Here is a 19776-nt window from a genome sequence, read left to right as displayed (position 1 = left end):
TAGCTGCCTGGGTAAAATAGACCATAGAATCCCAGGAGAGAGACTTGGGACAGCTCCCGGCATGACTTGATGATAGCTTGGATCAGGGTGGTCACAGCAGAAGTTCTGCTGTTACTCAGCTCAGAATTCAGGCTGGCTACCATTGCCTATCTTCTCTGAGATGTTCCCGTCTCTATTGCCTATGTGTATCTTCACCTTTATTACAGTGCTATAGCTCTGTCTACCTGTAATTCATTATAAGGGAGAGGAGCAAAGGAGACACTAGAACATAATCCCAGAGAAGGTGCCACTCCTCTGTTCGGTCAAATCCTCACAGCCATCACCAACAGAAATACATTTCTGTTTAGCCAGGCTGCCGATGCTTGTATTGTGAAGACAGAACAGAGTAAACCCCGCAGGGAAACTGAACCCCATAGAATTCTCCACCTCTCCTCTACTGAGAGTCTTCTTAAAGGCAGAATGGTTTGAATGCCCAGCCATCTAAATATAGTCTTTTCTTTGTTCCCCCTTTTAATGTAACTCAAAACCTAGTGAGCACAGTCATTATTTTCCAGAATTGTACATACATAACCTTCCATGTACTTTATGGATGAGTTCAGGGGATTTTAAAGGATAATTCTGAATATAATATAGTTTCACCTTAGGGCTGACCTAAATAAACGGAATAAACTGCAGCTCCACTGTTTCAAGAAACTGAAAATGCATCTGGTCCTATTACAGCTTTGAGTGCCAGTCTTGGTGCTGCTTGCCTGTTTGTTACTGAGCTCCCTTTTGTCTATGTTGTTTCAAACGATGGAAAAAGTGACCTTGAATATATTTAATAAACAAGGAACAGTAAGATAATGGACTGTTTTTGAAATAGTTCCAGTAAAAACCCTTTACGTTTTAAGCAACATAGAAATTTTCTATATATATATATATATATATATATTTTTGCAAATCAAAGGGGAAAACGTTTATAGCTAAAATACCATTTAATGAGAATAAAATCAATGCAATGACATTATCATTTGTTTCATCTTCCCAAGGAGAATAGAGAGGACAGTAGTTAAGTATTAGTTATGTTGATTGCTTATGTAAAATGCTGATTCCTGCCAGCAGTCGCCAGGTGTCTCTCACACTGCTGGGAGAGGAATGTCTTGTCTTCTTCATCTGGTCGCCCACGTCACTGTTCTAGGGGCTTCTGGCACTGGTGCAAGGCAGAGCTGTGCTTCCTTGAGAGTGTGCCAGGCATTTACTTTGGTTGCTTCATTCTAGTCTGGGAGCAGACACAAAAGGGAAAAGAAAGAAAATACCATTTCCATATATCTAGGTATCACTTATAATTTTTTAAAAAACATGATTGTCTTATGTTCAGGAAAATTCTGGTCTTCCTGTTTTCCTCCTATTTAAATTCATCCAAAAACTTCCAGGGACACAAGAAATTATTAGCTATTTTGACCATCTGTTCCAGAAAAGACTATGGCCTTACAATAATTGCAAGTGCTTAATAGAAACATCCTTTTGCAGCTTCTATTTACCAAATGTAGTTCCTGTAGAAACACTTGACCCCATGGCTTTCTGCTTTTTATGTCAGCTCTGGGGCCTTTATGATAGAATTATTTATCAGAGTCTTTAATGGCTCGGGGCCACTTGATGAACTTGAGTACACTGTACATCACATCACTTAGGAAGCATCCCAGATGCTCATGGATAAATCTAGAGTCATGGTGCATTTGGCTAAAGAGCTGCACATGAGGAAGTCTGGAGAGAAGTGCTCTAGAGGGGTCACAATGGAGCTGTCTTAACCTCTGCTGTCAGCTTCTCACCACAGAGTTTATCCCTATTAACTTGGAGCCAGACAACTGCATCTGTTCCCCTTAGGCTGTGTCAGCACAGCCACCTCACAGCCTCAGGGACCCATGGCTTCCATTCTGGATACCCACACTGATAAGTGGGACTTGGCAGAGGCAAAATCAAGTAGTTTGTTTCTGACACCTCTGAGCCCGTTTCGTTGCCAGTTTTATATCGTCACTAGGAACTCCCTTCCCTGTACCTCTTACATATCACACAGGCAGCTGGTGTCCTTGAACGCCTTCCACTTAACGAAGCTCCATATCTGCTTGCAACACTGGTCCTAATAGGATAAATGGATTTAGTAGTTTTAGAGTGGCCAAGAGGAGGGGACGGCAGAAGAGACAAGTGGTTACAAGTGAATGTTCCCAATATTTCTTCTAAAATATACCTCAGTTCTTCTCAGGAGGATATAAAACCAAATGTTTTGCCCCAACAGATTATATAGCTGCAGAGTCTAACACCTGTTTTGGAATGTTTCTGGGGGTCCTTGGGACCCCTTTTCTATCTTATGGTCTTCTGTGTTGTAAGACGTGGAGACCAGCTGGCCTGAATGGAGGTTCTGGGGCCTGAGGGCTCTTCTGACTTCATATTTGACAGGTTGTCCTGTCTTAGACAAAAATCTATTAAATTCGCCGCTCCATCCAGTTACTCTTCTATTTATCCTCTTTGTAGCCAGACTTCTGGAAAGAGTGGCCTGCTCACCACTTCACTAGTTACAGTTCAGCTTCCAGCCTTACTATTCATCTCTGCTTTTCTCTGTACTTTCACTGCATTTTTCTCTCTGCATGTGAGCCCTTCCAATCCCGATCACTCTTCACTTAAATGGACTCATATCAAAATGGCAACCTCAGCCTTAACCCTTAGGTCCTCCAGCTGAGTTCCCTATCCCAATTCCAAATCTTTATGAGAGAAAATTTGATGGCTCCAGCGTGGGCCTGATAGTTCCTCCCTGGTCCATTTCCCTGGGACAAAGGAAAGGGTTATGAGGACAATTAAGCATTAGGGATGGGAATGAGAGGACAGAAGTACCAAAGGCAACATGAGGGATCCAGGGCAGCTTCCACAGGACTTTACGTGGCACTCGGCCAGATGTGTATCTCAAGCTATGATTCTGCTCTGTAACTTTCTGGCTGTAATCCACCTCCCCAACTTTCAACACACATGTTACGTCAGATTCTTTCTGTGTGTTATAATTAAAGCCAAAATGATTCTTAATATTTACCAAGTCTTATATTTTGCTTCAGAGATGTGTTTCCTAGTTCCATTAAAATTGGAGTTTCTGTTCATGTTCTCCTTGTTTTCAGAGAAGACAGAGAGATAGACACCTTTAATCTACCATCTCTTATCAAACCTGAGGTCCTTCAGACTTACATTTTTGAGGTATCTTACACATTTTTTTAGTGATATCCTTTTTGCTGGTCTATCCTAATTTAATCTTTCTTAAGGATGTCAAGGCCTACTGTTTCTTTTAAATATTTCAGAATCAAATAATTATTTTCTTCAATTCATCAAGAATGTATTGATCACCTGTAATGTACAAGCACTGGCGGTTTTATTTTTATAATGCTCAAAGCTTTATAATCTGGGTGAAAAACCTAGCCACATGTATAAAATGCTTAACAGACAGCATAAGGCAGCCCAGAAATATGTGTTGAATGAAATGAATAGAACGGTACAAACAAGAATTTCTCTGGAAAGTCAGACAAAGAAGAAGGAGTGGACAGTGAAAGCTTCCTGCAGGCGGGGCCAGGACCGGGCCTTTCTTCTTGTTATTTCAGAGACATCTGTATTTTGATTATGTCTCTTTTGAATTATCTGTTTTCCAGCTTGGTGACGCTGACAGGGAAATAATACATGTCAGCATTAGTTTTTCCAACTTAATGGGTCAGATGAGAGTGATCCATAACATGTAAGCTTTAGGTGTGGGCTGTAAGCAGGAGAGATTGCACGATAAGAGCAGAGCAAAAGGTTATTTAGAGAGGATAAATTAAAACACTTGGAATCGGGGTCAGTCAATACCTGGTTTTGAAATGAATGATGAAAATGGAGTTTTAGAAATGAAATGAATGGATTGTTTAGTTGGCATTATTAACTTAAAGAACAGGGTTTAGCTTAAGTATTATAGGGCTTTACAAGAGACATTTTTCAAATTTACTGAGGGTTTTACCAGTAAGCACTTAAGCAAATGTAAACATTTTGTGGGCTGCAGGGGAGCTGTGGATATTATTCATCACCCAGGCACACTAGTCTAGTAGACGGGTACCCAGCCAGGCCAAAGCTCTGCAGAGTTTCTAAGGATTGTTATGATTACTCTCTTGGTGTGTATATATTGCTAATGTAATAAGAACATAAACATTTTACAAGTATAGAAATTTCTTATTTTTTTTTTTTTAGTGTTAACCAGTGAAGTGGCAGGAGGAACAAATTTGGCCTCAACTTAATAATAGTGGTGTTAATGTAGAGAACTTACCCTTAAAATAAAACTACTCTCTATTAACCATGCTATGAAGAGTTCACAAAAACTTTTTGTACATACTGTCATGCTTAGTCATTACAAAGGTTGAACAAGAGGAACACTGCTGGGATTTTCCGAAAGTTACACTCCTTTCTCTCATCATGAGAAAAAAGAAAGCATTTATGACTATTTTGAAGCATTGTGAGTTGTGACAGTATTCCTAGGGATGAAGGGTTCTTCTGTTCTCATCTCCCTTTTTATAACCAGAAAATACCCAGATATTCTAATAAATATGAATATGAAGAGTTAACTGTCATAGTAACTTAGTCTATCACTTGTAGCCAATTAAAACATATGTTTTAGGAGCAAATATCTTTTACTGATAATAATCTAGGATCATTTTACCTAATGTCCCTTGACTTTGATTCCTCTCTTTTCACATAAGATGATATGAAAAGATAGGACACAATCAAATGCTGTTTTCATTGGTTGGTGTTACATGAGTAGAAGTCTTACGATAGTGTTCCCTCTTTTGCATGGTTTGTAAAGGTTCATTTGGGCACCATTCTTAAGTACAGAGAATATAAAGATGAATAGTGCAGAGTCACTGCACCAAAAAAAATACGGCTTAATGGGATGGGCAGGCACGGCAGCAGCTCATGTTAGTATAAGGACTAAGAAGTGCTGTGAGAACTCAGGGACAGACATGGAGACCAACCATGGGGAGGGGCTCAGGAAGGTGAGAACGGAGATAGAAAATTTCCTTGGAGGAGTGTTTTGATGTCTAAGCTGAGTCTTAGAGGATGAGTAAGAGATGGCCATACTAAAAAATAGAGAGAAGTGTTTCAGGGGGTAAGGGGGTCAATTCTAGGGCAAAGGAGCCAGATGCACAGTTAATTAGATACCTTCACAGAACAGATCAGAGATGGCAAAATGATGGCCAACAGACCAAATCCCAAAGAGGCAATTTTTTGTTTGGCCTGCTGTGCCAACCTGGTCCTTGTAGATGTCTGCGTTTGTAAACACGGTCCCTCGCCAAAGGTCCTGGTCCCGAGGGGCAGGTAAGGAGATGGAGTCAGAGGTCAGCACCTGTACCTCCGGGTAGCTGCACGTGTATGCAGCTCCCAGTCTCCAAAGCAGCAGAGATGGATAGTTTTATTTCTCAGCTTCATTCTTTGTAAATTTCAAAGACTCTTTAAAATTTGTTGACCCTATTTTGTGCAGGTGAACAAAGGTATTTTTTTAATAGAGTCCTATAAATTAAAAATAAGGAGGCAGATCAGAGAATTCAACTATCTGGCTCAGTCAGGACAAAGGAAAAGTATGTCTCTCTCATGTGGCAGGCATTGGATGTTATGGAATCCAGGAGCAATGGAGGGATTCAGTAGGTGGTCTCTGCCCTCAAGGAATTGGAAAAACAGACTAAGAGATTGGACTACTATGCTGGAAACCCTGATTTTCATGGCTGGGACAGTAGGAATCACTTCTCCTTAAAATCCCAGAGTCTTTATACAAATTACCCTTAATTTAAGCTGAATTGGTATAGCATAATTCAGGGGTCACCACGTGCTCCCCTCTGAATTAGAAGGCTGAATCTCAGTGGTCAGCAATGGGGAAGATTCATTTTGGTCTTTTTTTTCTTTTTTTTTTTTTATAGGCAATCTTTCTTCTCTTCCTTCTAGATTAATAAGATTCTTTCAGTCCGCTTTCAAAACTCATACCGCGTAGATCTGGTTTGTCTTCTTCCTTGAAAAAAAATTGTTAATATAATACCACAATCTCTGAGCCAAACATCATGTTGCATGCCTATAATCGCAGCTACTCGGGAGGCTGAGGTGGGAGAATCACTTCTCACCAAGAGTTTGAGCATTTTTTAGAGATGGGACCCCATTTCTTAAATAAATAAATAAATAAAAAGGTGTCCGTGTGTGTGAAACCACAGTCTCCGTGTTCTGAATATAATTATGCCAAATATATTTTCTTACATTCCTCGCATTTCTTTTAAACATGTTTTAAAATTTACTTTGCTTTTAAAATAGGTTTTGTTTTCTCATTTTCTTCACAATTTCCTTAAGTTCTGAATTTACATCAGTCGTCTGCCACTCTACAGTATCTATAACTTGAGACACGTTCAGAAATAGAAAACTCCTAAATAAGATTCTGGGGAGACGTTTTCAAAACAGTTTTCTGTAGAGACTTTCTCCAGAAACTCATTTCCAAGCTCCAATGTGGGATTTATGCAGGAAATTAAAGTTAAATTGTCTTGGTTTGATTAAGGTTTTGCATTTTCTTTTGTTTTTGAAGAAAGGATATTTGATTTTGTAATTTCAAAATCATCTATTCTGGAGGAATGACCAAGAAGTATGAAATTAATTTTTGTCTAAACTAATTACCTGCAGAGCTGCTCAAACTATAAAGCTTTCTTGACTTAACATTTCATAGGCTTCTCTGAGACATTGCTTAACAGAAAGGCCACGTTTTTCAGGAAGTTATTTAAAAGTCAGGTAATTTAAATTACATTTATTAAGTGCAATACATAGGCACCAAATTAAAGCTTCTTTCTCTCTTATTTGTTCTTAATTTCTGTAGAAAATTATACTTTCGTAGAGCTATGTAAGGGCTGATGTTTAGTAAACAAAACAGTGTTATATTTAAATAGGAGAAAAAAGAATTCACAGAAATGTGTGGACCAATTTTTCCCCACTCTCAATCCATCAGTTTCTTTTCTACAGTAGCCTTGGGCAGGAAAGGCAGAAGTAGAAAAATCCCAAGCATTGATGTTCTGTAGAAAGACATCTTAATTTAAAATGTAATTCAGTTTTGTATATAAGTTTTGAAACAAATCATCATTCAACCCTCAGCATGAACCATGAACCTATTTGCATGCATGAGTGAATGAATATAAAAGAATTTTTTTGTTCAAGAAAATTACTGTCTTTTTCTGCCCACCCCCTATCAAATAGTGCTGTTTTTCTTATTCATACATTTATTTTGTGTTGTTGAAAATTAAAACTTTTTTGCAATATTATCACACCCTGTTCAACTCTATTTCAGATTGTTCCTATATAAATTCAATCCAGCAAGAATCACTCACAGAGATATTAATTCCTCTGTTCTTAATAAAAGGCCATTACAGCTACCAGTGCAGTGGTGCAAGAGCACCAACATTTAAAAAACATGTTTTGTATGTGATCAATCTAGCTTTTCAATATACCACTGTTTGTAATTTGGTATAATAAAATTAAATTCTAAATAAAATTAAAATTGAAGATAAAAATAGTGGTATATTCATAAGTCTTTATAAGTCTGACAGAATAAATCAGGGGAAACAATTTATGGCAAGTTCATCAGCCCCTCCCTCCAACTCCATTTACATAGGTCCTTCCTATTTAAATTATTCTGTCTTATTTCATCTGTTCTTTCTTGTAGCTGATTTTACAATTGGAGAGTTCATAGTACTTACATGTATTTGTTTAAGGTCTGTCTTCCTTTCTAGACTAAACTCTTCTTGTTTTGTTCACTGCTGTACAGCCACACTTAGCACAGTGACTGACTCTCTAGGCAATGAGAAATTTTAATGAATGAATGAATGAACAAGTCAACACTATATGCTCATTTAACAAGCACTTTTTAAGTGCTTTATTTACATCATTGTATTTAATTCTTAAGACAACTCTATAAAGTACCTCCCATCTTACAGATGAAGAATCTAAGGCCAACAGATGAAATAGTTTGCTCAAGATCACACGGCTAAACAAGTCGAAACCCGCCTTCCCTATTGTCTTTTTATTGAGCCTTTTTACCTAAGCAAGTTTGCCTTGAGTTTCAGTCTTGCCATTGAAAGAGCCCTACTACACCCTTTCAGTTGAGGAAACCAAGGACCAGAGAGGTTAAATAAGTTGCCCACTTTTAAATAACTAGTTAACATCAGAGTCAGACCTAGAATGCAGACCACCTGATCCTACTCAGCATGCTTAGTTATGCCAACATGAGGAAACCAGAATATAACACTAATAATAAAAAGTATTAAAGTATTTTAAAAACATATTTCCTATGAAAAATCCCAACAGATGGAATAGTAGAGTGAGTACAGTGGACCCTCAACATACTCGTGGCCCAGAATCAGCAATTATCAAGACTTTTACTACACTTTCTTCATCTTGCCCTTTAAGTACTTTTAATGATCAAAACACTTGTAACTGTATGATTAAATTAAAACAAAGTAGATAGTGCAGGCAAGGCAGAAGTCTAAGGATATATCCAAAGTTCCTCTGCTGATTGATAACAGAGCTAGTTCACAGCCCTCTGTTCTTCCACTGGAACATGCCAAGAGGCATATAATGAAAGACAACTGAAAGTGGGTGACCTAGCCAGGCCTGCCACAGTCGGCACTGGAGTGGAGCGGTTTATGTTGACTCAGCATATGTAGCTTGGTCAGATGGGGACCAGCATCACATTTGTAATGGTATAGTAGTTATCAAATCTCACAGAGCTTCTAGACCACGGGGATTCCTAACAAGTTCCCAGGTGATGCTGATGGTCCAGGAGCCACACTTAGAATCATGGTGTGGAGGATCTACCCGGAAATTCCAATGAGGCCTTCTTTCCTAAGGTAACTGAGCCCAGAGATGCCAAAGGAGGCCAGCTTAGCCTTTTTCCTCCTCACCTTGCTTCTAGAAACCAGATGTCAGGGTAACACTTGAACTGGAAGCAAACTGCTAAGGAATTTAAATGATAAAAAGGAGTAAAATGACTAATAAAAAAGAAACATATTTCACAAAAAATTTAAATATTGAATAAATTATGAAAGGAGAAAACTGAGGTGTGTATGTGTGTGTGTGTGTATGTGTGTGTGTATGTGTGTGTCTCCAGGCTTGGGATGCTTTCGAAAATTCCGTCTAGGAATGGGAAGAGCAGATGGTTTTTGTTTGTTTTATCAAAGGCTAAATGGTATGATTAGGAGAAAAAGTATATAGAATAATTGACCTAAAGTAACAAGAAATCAGTCCTTGACATAATAGTGTTTGAGATCTCTGAGATTTAGCTCTGACCACATTTTATGAGCACTAAGGCAGAAAATCATAGTTGTGTTTAACTGAGATGAAAAATGAACACTCTTTTCTAACCCTTTTCTATCTAAAAGATAGATCTCTTGATTAAAACAGCTAAACTTCAAAACCTGAATATAACCATGATATTTAAAGATTTCATGATAAATCAAACTTAATAACCCACATATCATTTGATATATTCTCTCTTTATTCCAAAACCATTATTATTGTTTGTCCTCTTTCTACATACAGTTCCAAAGAGAGTCCTTTACTCTTTTTTTTACTGATGTCTCATTGTATACAAATATTCTAAAGAAAATCCTGTAGTTACCCCTTTATTTAACTTTTTTCCTCTGCCTTATTTCAAATAAGAGTTCAAGTAACTTGCAAAGATATGTAAAATGTGACAAAATAGTCCAGAAAAAGAAGACTAAGGAGAGACAAAGTGGAGCCAAGAATAATAGAACTAAAAGTGGAAACCACGATCACCCTCGTGTCATTAGACCAAAGAGCCATTCAGTGGGAGAGGAGGGCCCGCTCTCTGCTGGTCTAATGTGCTCCACCAATGCATTTTAGGAAATCTGGAAGATAAATTAAAGATACAAGCTAGCTGAAGGCTGTTTCTCTCAACGAAGCATTTGATAAAAATTATGTGGTGGTGTGCCCATGATTCTTCTTCCTTTAAAATGCCTAACTTGAGCCTCTCTTGGGAGGTGAATTAAACAAATGCTTGTCTCTCCTTGCTGACTTTCACATGGCAGGCAGAGTAATCCTTCTAAAAAGCAGATCTGATCATTTTCTTCCCGTTTTTAAAAACTAGGCTTCACTGAGTCTGCATTTGCCCAGAGGTCTCTGTATGTGGCCTTCCTAATTTCTGTGTTCCCTTGACACCTCCCACCCTCATTCTGCTCTCCAGATAGGTGGAAAAGAAACTTGCCATTCTTCTCCCCTTTGGCCCTCTCACACGCCGTTCCCACTGCCTGCAACTCCCCTCTCCACCCTTTCCGCCCATCTCCCACCCATCCATCAGGTCTCAGTTTAAACATCACTTCTTCCTAGAAACACACCCTGTCCACCACCCAGCATAAACTAGGTTAGGTGTCGCTGACTGCCCTGTGTTCCACTTGCTGTGCCACACGTGCTTGCCTTTGCCCACTGAACTGACCACCACTACAGCATCAGTCCCCCAGGACAAGGACCACACCTGTCTTGCTCACCATATTATATCCAGTTGTTTTGATTTCAGGGAATGCAGTATTAGGCTATTTGCATAATGGAGTAAACTGAAGGTGCTTTTAAGCCCACAGGAGGCTACTCCCAGGTGATGGCATCCCAACTCAAGACTCTGGCCACCCCAGGCCCTCAGCAGATCCAGGAAAGAAGAGGCTCAGCAAGTTGTATTATACCAGTGTGCCCCACATACAGTTGGGAGACTCTGAGTTACACTGATGAGCCAACAAATGAGCCTGAGTATAGATCCTGTTTCCAAGTTATTTTACTTGCCTTGAGTCTCACTTTCTCATTGCTGAAATGAGGTAATGCTATCTCAGTAAACTTGTCTTATTTGTTAATTTTAAGGAAAAGAAACTCAATACTGTTTTTTAATCCTATTGGCAAATTTTATTTTTTGTTTTGCTTTGTTTTTAATGCCACACCTAGTGTTGATACAGGTTCTAGGAGATGGTGCTCTCACATAGTGCTGGTGGGAGTGTAAACTTGTGTGCAGACTCCCTGGAGTACAGCCTGGCAGTACATGTCAGAATCCCTGCAACATGTGCATATCATCTGACTTCGCAGTTTCACATCTAGGAATTTATCTTCAGAATTTCTCCTAACCAGAGCTGTGAACAAAAGTCTATCCATAAGATATTTATCCCAGCATCCTTTTTGATTTTTAAAAATGGAAAAAGACTGAACGTCTAAAAAAAAAAGTATATTGGTTGAATTAATTGTGGTGTAGCCAAAGAATAAGCCACTATGTGTTATAAATATTAATGATGATTAAAATATATATTTAATAGCCTGGGGAAATTATTAAGATATATTGAAATGAATCAGGGAATAAAACCACAATTTAGCATATTCTCAATTTTTTTAAGTAGTTATATCATTGGAAAAAGGCTGGAAAGATATCAACTAGTATATTTCTCTGAATAACTCATTAAGAATTTCTTCTTTGTGATTTTCTAGAGTTGCCAATTTTCTGAATTGGATGTATATCACTTTTGTTATAAATGTTTTAGGAAAAATGAAACATAAGAGGAAAATAAATTTCACACAGTTTGCAATTGGAATACCTTTGCCCATAACACAAGAAAGCTCTGAAGTGCACCAATTCAGGGCTCCTCATGCCAGGAGGGGATGGGTTCCTTCAGGTCCCTGGATGCTGAGAGTAATCATGGCATCCTGGGTAAATAGCTTCATTTTCGTTTGCATGGCCTGTCAACCTACCCAGTTCTCATTCATGGCCTTGTGCACATTGATATAAATACCCAAATTGAGCCACATCATTTTCTGTGATTTTAACAAAGGTCAGAAACTAAACTTTACATAAAATGGCCTATCTCAATAAATTAAATTCATGTGTGCTTTTCTAAAAGGGCTTTTCATAACACTAATACCTTTGAATCCAACTGGCTTCCACAGAACTTGGAGAAGGAATAAACAACCTTCTTCAATTTTTTTTTTTTTTTAACACAAGGGCCAATTCACGAAAAATGAAATGTTTTATCAGCCACCACATTTTTCTGTCTCCCAAAATAAAGCTAGTTTTTTAGAGTCTCATAGGAAAAAAAAAAAATAAAATCTGTTCTTATAAGCTATAAATTACCTTATTGGAAGAACAACATTATAATATGTGTACTGCTTTTTAGACATTTCAGTTTCCTTTCTGGGTATATGGGAGACGTAACAACACAGAGGTATCTTTGTAATCTTTCATCTGGAAATTAATATTGTGTGCCGTGTTGGGAAGGTAGATGGTCCCAGGAAATATGATGTATGAGGGAACTTCAAAAGTTTATGGAAAAAAATAGAATTAAAAGATTAAAATTAAAAAGAAAAAAAAAACTTCTTTCTCAACCTAATCTCCATCAAGGTCAAGACACTTTCGTAAGCAATGATACCAGCCATTTAGTCTATCTGTAAAGAACTCAGAGTCCTGGGAATTTAACCATGTCAAAGCATTCTTTTTTACATTATTAACCGAAGAGAAATGGATTCCCTTTAAAGACTTTTTAAGATTAGGAAACAAAAAGAAGGCAGAAGGAGCCAAATCAGGATGGTGAAGTAGATGCTTAATGATTTCCCATCCAAATGCTCACAAGGTTGCCTGTGTTTGATGAGAGGAATGAGCAGGAACATTGTTGTGGTGGAGAAGGACTCTCTGGGGAAGCCTTCCCAGCCCTTTTTCTGCTAAAGCCTTGCTAATTTTTTTCAAAACACTCTCATAATGAGTAGATGTTATTGCTCTGTAGCCCTCTGGAAAGGAATCAAGCAAAATGCTTTCAGCATCCCAAAACACTATGGCCATGAGCTTTGCTTTTGATCTGTCTGCTTTTTCTTTGACTGAACCACTGGCACCTCTTGGTAGCCATTGCTTTGATTGTCTTTGTGTTCATGATTGTAGTGGTAAAGCCATGTTTCACCTTCTGTTATATATTCATTTTCTCTTTTTTGACGGAGTCTCGCTCAGTCGCCCAGGCTGGAGTGCAGTGGTGTGATCTCAGCTCACTGCAAACTCCGCCTCCTGGGTTCACGCCATTCTCCTGCCTCAGTCTCCCAAGTAGCTGGGACTACAGGTGCCCGCCACCACGCCCAGCTAATTTTTTGCATTTTTAGTAGAGACGGGGTTTCACCGTGTTAGCCAGGATGGTCTCGATCTCCTGACCTTGTGATCCGTCCGCCTCGGCCTCCCAAAGTGCTGGGATTACAGGTGTGAGCCACTGTGCCCAGCTCTTCTTTCTTTTTTTTTTTTTCAAAGAAATGCTTCAGGATCTTGATCCCATTTGTTTAAAATTTCCATTGAAAGCCCTGCTCTTGTCTGCAACCAATCTGGGTGCAATGGTTTTGGCACCCACTGAGTGGAAAGTTAGCTCAGCTTTAATTTTTCCATCAGAATTGTGTGAGCTATACCAATTGAGATGTCTATGGTATTGGTGGTTGTTTCTACTGTTAACCGTTGGTCCACTTAAATTAGGGCATGACAAAGATTCATTTTTTCCTCACAAATTGATGTGGATGGTTTGCAGCTGTGGACTTTAATCTTCAGCATCATCTGTTCTTAAACAAGTTATCCATTTGTAAACTGCTGATCTGCGGGGGCATTGTCCCCATAAACTTCTTGTAAAGAGTCAATGATTTCACTGTTCTTCCATCCAAACGTTAGCATAAATTTGATATTTGTTCTTGCTTCTGTTTTAGCAGAATTCATGTTGCTTTGATAAGGGCTCTTTTCAAACTGATGTCTTATCCTTCTTAGTGCCTCAAACTAGATCCTGTTCAGACATGTTATAACAAGTTAGTATGAGTTTGTTTTGGTGCAAAAAATTTTTGAAATCCATGCATAGTCTTTTCATAATATGCATTTTCCATGAACTTTTTGAAGTCCCCTTGTTTATCTCCACCTTAGAAAAATGTGTTTCAGCAGTTGGTGAGGGATACAGTTGAGGAACAAATAGGAAACTGAGGGATGGAAGAGATAGAGACAAGGAATGCATGTGGTCCACTCCATCAGGATGCTTGGCTTTGAAGAGTGTTGAAGCAAGAGGGTTATTACCTTGGGGGAAATATGAAGAAAGTAATTTATCTGATGCTGGAGGTTAATAGACAGTAGAGATAAAAGATAAAAGACAGATTAGGGAGGAGATTAAATAAAAACAGTTTAATCTTTAAAAGGAGTGAAGACAGCCTCTTCTGAAATGGGAGAAAGGAAGTAAATCTGAGGGCATTTGTCACTGTTGTATAAGAGGGAAGGGCATCTGTTAAGGTGTCTTGGGAGCTAGAGTGAACCTGGAGCCTTGAGAAGGCAGGAGAGGAGTTAAAATAGCCACTATAAGGAACGAAAATGGAAATCAGCCCTGGCTGAGCACCCGCACTGTTAAGTCATCCCCTTGAAATGGGGCCAGTTAGTATGAGTGTAGGGCTTTCCCAGCAGGAGCAGAGACAGTAGGTTATTGAGCAGATCCAGGGTGGGAATGTTGGATGGAAAAGGCAGAGTGGATTATTGAGGGTACCTGAGTGAGTGTTGTGGAAGTAACTGACCACAGGGTTCAGAAGAGATGGCCCAGGAACAGGTGGGTGGAAATGCCCCCTCAGGGCAGAACATGCACTCGGAAGTCTCTCAGCTGTAATTTGTGGTTCTTCTGTCACAAGCACCTTGACAGCAACACAGCCCTTGTATTTTCTCATTTTTCCATGAAAACTCCCATTCTGTTGGTTCACTCTTTGGGCACAGTGGCTGCAGGCCTGGTAGGAAAGAGTCAGGCCTGGCCCCCATAGCAGAGTGGTAGAGTGGTGGCCAGAATTCTCCATCAAGTCACTTCTAGCTTTCATATTCTGTTGCCCTGACTTCATTCAGTACTGTAGTTCCAGCTGCTGGGCTCTCCCCTGACTCCCTCCCAGCTGAATTCTAACTCGTCATAATTCTACAAGTTCGTCTTTTTCCTGGAGGGGCCGTCTCATAGATACAGGCCTTCTCTCCTGCCATGGGAACACTGCAGCCCTGTGCACAGAAGGGTATCATCTCACATGTGTGCACGTAGGGTAAAGACTGCCTCTTTAGGGAATTGGCTGTTTTTAATACCAGAGCACTCTAGAAGCTGCACACTGGTGACTCTTGCTTGCCAAGAAGCGCGTTGTGGAATCTGTAATCCAGCAGGGTCACTGAACACTACACAAACATACCTTATTCAGAAGTGGAATTATGGCTTCTGCTAGGAGAAGGCAGGCTTGAGTAACCTCCTTAGGTTTCTCAAGAAAGAATAAATAAACATGCATATAAGCAGGAACTAGTAGATCCAATTTATCTAGACTCTCAAAAAGCCTTTCACAAGATTCCATACAAAGTCTACTTTTAGAAATTGGCTCTTCTGAGAAACAGGCTTATAATAATCATTATCGTTGTAGAGTTTTAGATGATGGGTTTCATTTACATAAATAACATTGTGCGACCTCCCCTTGAAAATCCCGTGTCCATAAGTCACATTACGGCACCGGTACTACACAATGGCCACCTGGTGTTTGCTGTTACTGGGAACCGGTAATGCTGAGCCTCTAATTCATTACAGACATCGTAATGATGGCAGTCAGAGGCTTACCATTGTTACTCATGATCACTAATTAAGTGATGTTATAATAAAGTATAAATACCGGGGGAGAACTGCTTCCAGAATTCAGGTTCTGTTTTCTGCTCAAATCTTCCAATATTGTGTTTGAAGTGGTTTGCTCGTGACTAAATATAAAATGGAACACTGTGCAGAGGAGGCATTGTCTCAGTCAGGCTTCACTTCAGCCCTAGGAGGAAGAGAGGATCATTTCTCTTGTAGAGAGGAGTAAGTGAAACCTAGCTGTCTTATAGCCAGGAAGGGACAGAACCTATATGGATCCAGAACACTCTAACCCTGCGTCTCTTAACCACTTTACACTTAGCTAGCAAAATCAAGAAGAGCAGCCAGAGCTCCCACAAACATATTCTGTCTTATTGTAAGTTTGTTTCATAAAGAGGAGTCCCCATATCCAGGAATAAGCCAGATCAGTACCGCCTCTAATGGATGGGTGGATTATTTGCACTTCGTCAGTGCCGATTCTAGGTAGTGTGATTGAGTTGCGTCGGAGATGATCACTCCATGTTCTCTGCTCTTTTCCAGCCCGTTGCTAGCTGTGTCCTTTGCCACTTGTTGTGCTGTTCCGGGAGTTGCCATTCTGACCTGGGGGGTGAATCCACTCACAGGAGCCCTGGGGCTCTTCAATATTTTTCTGTATACCTGCTGCTACACACCACTGAAGAGGATCAGCATTGTCAACACATGGGTCGGAGCCGTGGTTGGGGCCATCCCGCCTGTCATGGGCTGGACAGCGGCCACGGGCAGCCTCGATGCTGGTAAGTGTTCCACGGTGTGGAGTCTCACATGAGCACACTCTGGTCAAGGAGGCATTTCCTCTCCGAGCTGTCGCACTTGGTTCGGTTCCACTTCATCCCACACTAATTCTTTTGGCAAATGTGCTGATGCCGCAGACTGAAATTCTGTGGACGCAGAGTAAAGGGAGACCATGTCATCGTGGCTGGTGGGTGGACATGACATACACTTTCCCTTGTAGGGAATGACTGGGAGAAAACAAAAGAAAGAGTGCTGCCTGCCTGTGACTACAGGTGGATAAAGAAAGTACGTGAAGCCACGATGAAAATCACAAACCAAGCTAGGACTAACCAATTCGTGGGGTGGGAAGAAGGTATCTGGATCCAACCTCCAGTCTCCCATCAAAGGGGTGTCATCTCACGAGCCAGCCTCTTGTTTTCTCCTCTTATTAAAGGGCAGATTATTTTAATTAGTTTCTAATTTATTTTTACATGATTTGCTTAAATTGTTCATACTGTCTACAATAAAACCATTGAAAGATTTCTACATTTTTTTTGGTGGTATGTCACAACTAAATTTGTGGGGTGAAAATAGCTCATTTTTACCATCTGTAAGGGAAGTTTCACAGTCTAATTAGTCAAGTAATTAGTGTTTTTGACCGACACTTAGGAAGGAAGTGGTGAGGTTTCCTGCAATATATGTAAGTACATATTTTTCACATGAGAGATCAAAAGGCAGTTGACCATAAACCGTTACCCTGTAAGCCACATTTCTGAAACTTTTCATAAAAGCTCTTACACTCCAATTTGGCAGGCTTACAAATGCGATTACACCTTTACCATGATTGTCTCTTAGAATGGTTTTAATATCCTGTAAAGGTCGGATTTTAATGAATCTACAAATATCATATTCTAAAGCGTATGTGCTTGTGTGTTCTCTGATAAACCTAAAACCAGAGCCCCACCCACGTGGGAGGCAGTGTCAGCAAAGCGGTGGTGAGCAAGGAAGCCAGCAGCGCTGCGTGGATTCGGAGTCTGACCCCACCACTCCTGAGCTGTGCATCCTTCGCGGCTGAACTCAGCCTCTTTCTGCCACTGTCTCCTCATCTCCCACGTGGCGCTAATAGTCTTCTCCCCTCCTGGAGTCATTGTGAGGATGAAACGAGTTGTTATTTGTAAAGTGCTGGACCATAGTGAGGGCTCAATTTGGGACTCGTATGCTGTTGTTATCAATCAGGAGTCCTCCTTCATACAGTGGAGGGACTCAATTTGGGACCCGTATGCTGTTGTTATCAATCAGGAGTCCTCCTTCATACAGTGGAGGGACTCAATTTGGGACCCGTATGCTGTTGTTATCAATCAGGAGTCCTCCTTCATAGAGTGGAGGGACTGGCACAGATCAGGAACTGGAAGATTTTGTTTGGTTTGTAAACTGAGCAATGCAGCCTTGTCCTCTGGGCTGTTATTTTGAAGACTGGGGCGCCTACAGGCCTAGTGGGAAAGAGTGCCGGGGTCCTTTTGTGAGGTTTGCATTGGGAAAGAGAAGCGAGGGTTTAAAGCCCGGGCTTGGCATCCGTAGGCTAGATGACATCTGCGTGTTCACCCTGGTTTATAGTTGACCTTCACAGAGCACACTTGCACACCACGAGCCCTCCTGTTCCCAGTCATGTTCCTCTTCCTTAGTTCCACCTGGAGCTCATCTGACTTGACCCCAACTCCCTCTCCCCCTTAACGCAAGTGTCCTCTTCCCTCTTATTCCTGTCAAACCTTTGTAGTGATTGTGCAGACATTTGAGGTGCAGACCATGAAAGACAGTGCGGAACTGCCTAAGCTGTGCATGGGGAGTATCCCTGTCCTCAAGGGTGTAGCCCCACTTCAGCACTTGGGTTCCTGCACCGAGTCACCTGCCTATCTGATGGAGACACCCCATTCCTGGCAGGAGTGCCTGAACCCTATTCAACTTCCTCAAACCTGGCACAAAGCAACAAGAATCTGAATCTGGGAAGACCCAGACAGGGCCAGAGTCAGAGCCAAGAATTACAGCCTTAGGGACAGGTAGCATAGGAGACTGGTATGGACAGTTCAGTCCCAGGCCATGGAGAACTTGGTCACGACTGTTGTGCAGTGTTGTCCTAGGGCCCAGGTTCTTGCCGAGGGCTAGAGGCCCTTGTCACACTTCCAGGCAGTTTCTCTCCTGAAGAGAGCCTCAGCATGTGCAGGCTGGAGTTGCTTCCCCGGAGGCTAGAGAAAAAGAACTTTTCGAAAGTCCTCACTTAGGAGTGCACATTCAGGCAAGAGCCCTCATTTGTTTAGGGATAGTCTGGATTTGGCTAAACTGCTAATAGTCATATTTAAAATAAATGTTTTTAATGTTGATTATAGTCTTTCTATAATACAGATTGAATCATTTGTATACAAACTCATTAATGATGGACAGCTAAGGGCAGCTCATCCCTTGTTTAGGTAGCAGAATGAAAGTACATATTTGTCTTGGAAAACGAGACCCTTTATCTACCTCAGTAGAACCTGGTATAAAACAGAGCAGCCTGAAAGACATGTATAACCACAAAGAGAAGTTCCCTGGGCAGTTTTTGAGGTTGGCTTCTATTAAAGTATATCCTTTTACTTTAAATCTTAAAGATACATTGTGGGGCACACAGTAACAACATGACTTACTGCCCCCAGAATCCTAATTAATTGCAGATCAAACCATAGGCTTAAAGCCTTGTCAAGATTATACAGAAAGAATACTGCTACTTTACATAATGCTTTAAACTACTTCAAAAAAGTTTCCAAACATTAATTTGATAGAACCAACTTGAGATAAGCAGCAAATACTTAATTGAATGAACAAATCAGTGAATATAGGTACCTTCCATTTTACAGGTGACAGAATCTAAGAGAATATTTTTTAAAAGATTTTTATTGCTGGGATTTTAGGAACTGGGTTGAATATGGTTTTATATTGCTTAGTCATCTTCTAGAGCTGTACTTTCTTATATGGTAGCCACTAGGCTCAAGTGGCTATTTAAATTTAAATTTATACTAAACTTTAAAATTCAGTTACCCAGTCCCATTAGCCATATTTCAAATGCCCAAAGGCACATGTACCTAGTAGCTACACTATCCACAGCACAGATGTAAAACATTTCCATTATTGCAGAATGTTCACTTAGACCGTACTGCCTAGGTGGAAAGATTGATGTCCTTATGAATCTATATTTCATCATCCTCACATGAATATGTACTTCAAATAATGAGACTGTACCTGTGGTCTCTCACTAAAGTCTAAAACAGTGGTTCGCAAACTTCGGTGCACACGATAATTACCTGGAGAGCTTGCTAACACAGAAACTCCC

General features: G+C 40.3%; 1 protein-coding gene across 1 annotated transcript in view; it reads left to right on the top strand.

Moving 5' to 3' along the window:
* LOC105505410 (protoheme IX farnesyltransferase, mitochondrial) overlaps positions 1 to 19776 on the top strand; it is a 138992-nt gene that overhangs the window by 107264 nt on the left and 11952 nt on the right. Inside the window, exon 6 of the mRNA XM_011933235.1 lies at positions 16209 to 16441. Coding sequence (XP_011788625.1) covers positions 16209 to 16441 — 233 coding nt within the window. The remainder of the gene's footprint in view (positions 1 to 16208; positions 16442 to 19776) is intronic.

This window comes from Colobus angolensis, unplaced genomic scaffold (genome assembly GCF_000951035.1).
Source record: "Colobus angolensis palliatus isolate OR3802 unplaced genomic scaffold, Cang.pa_1.0 Scaffold125, whole genome shotgun sequence".
Taxonomy (NCBI): domain Eukaryota; kingdom Metazoa; phylum Chordata; class Mammalia; order Primates; family Cercopithecidae; genus Colobus; species Colobus angolensis.
The sequence above is the reverse complement of the archived record's forward strand: the minus strand, read 5'-3'. Positions and strand labels throughout refer to the sequence as shown.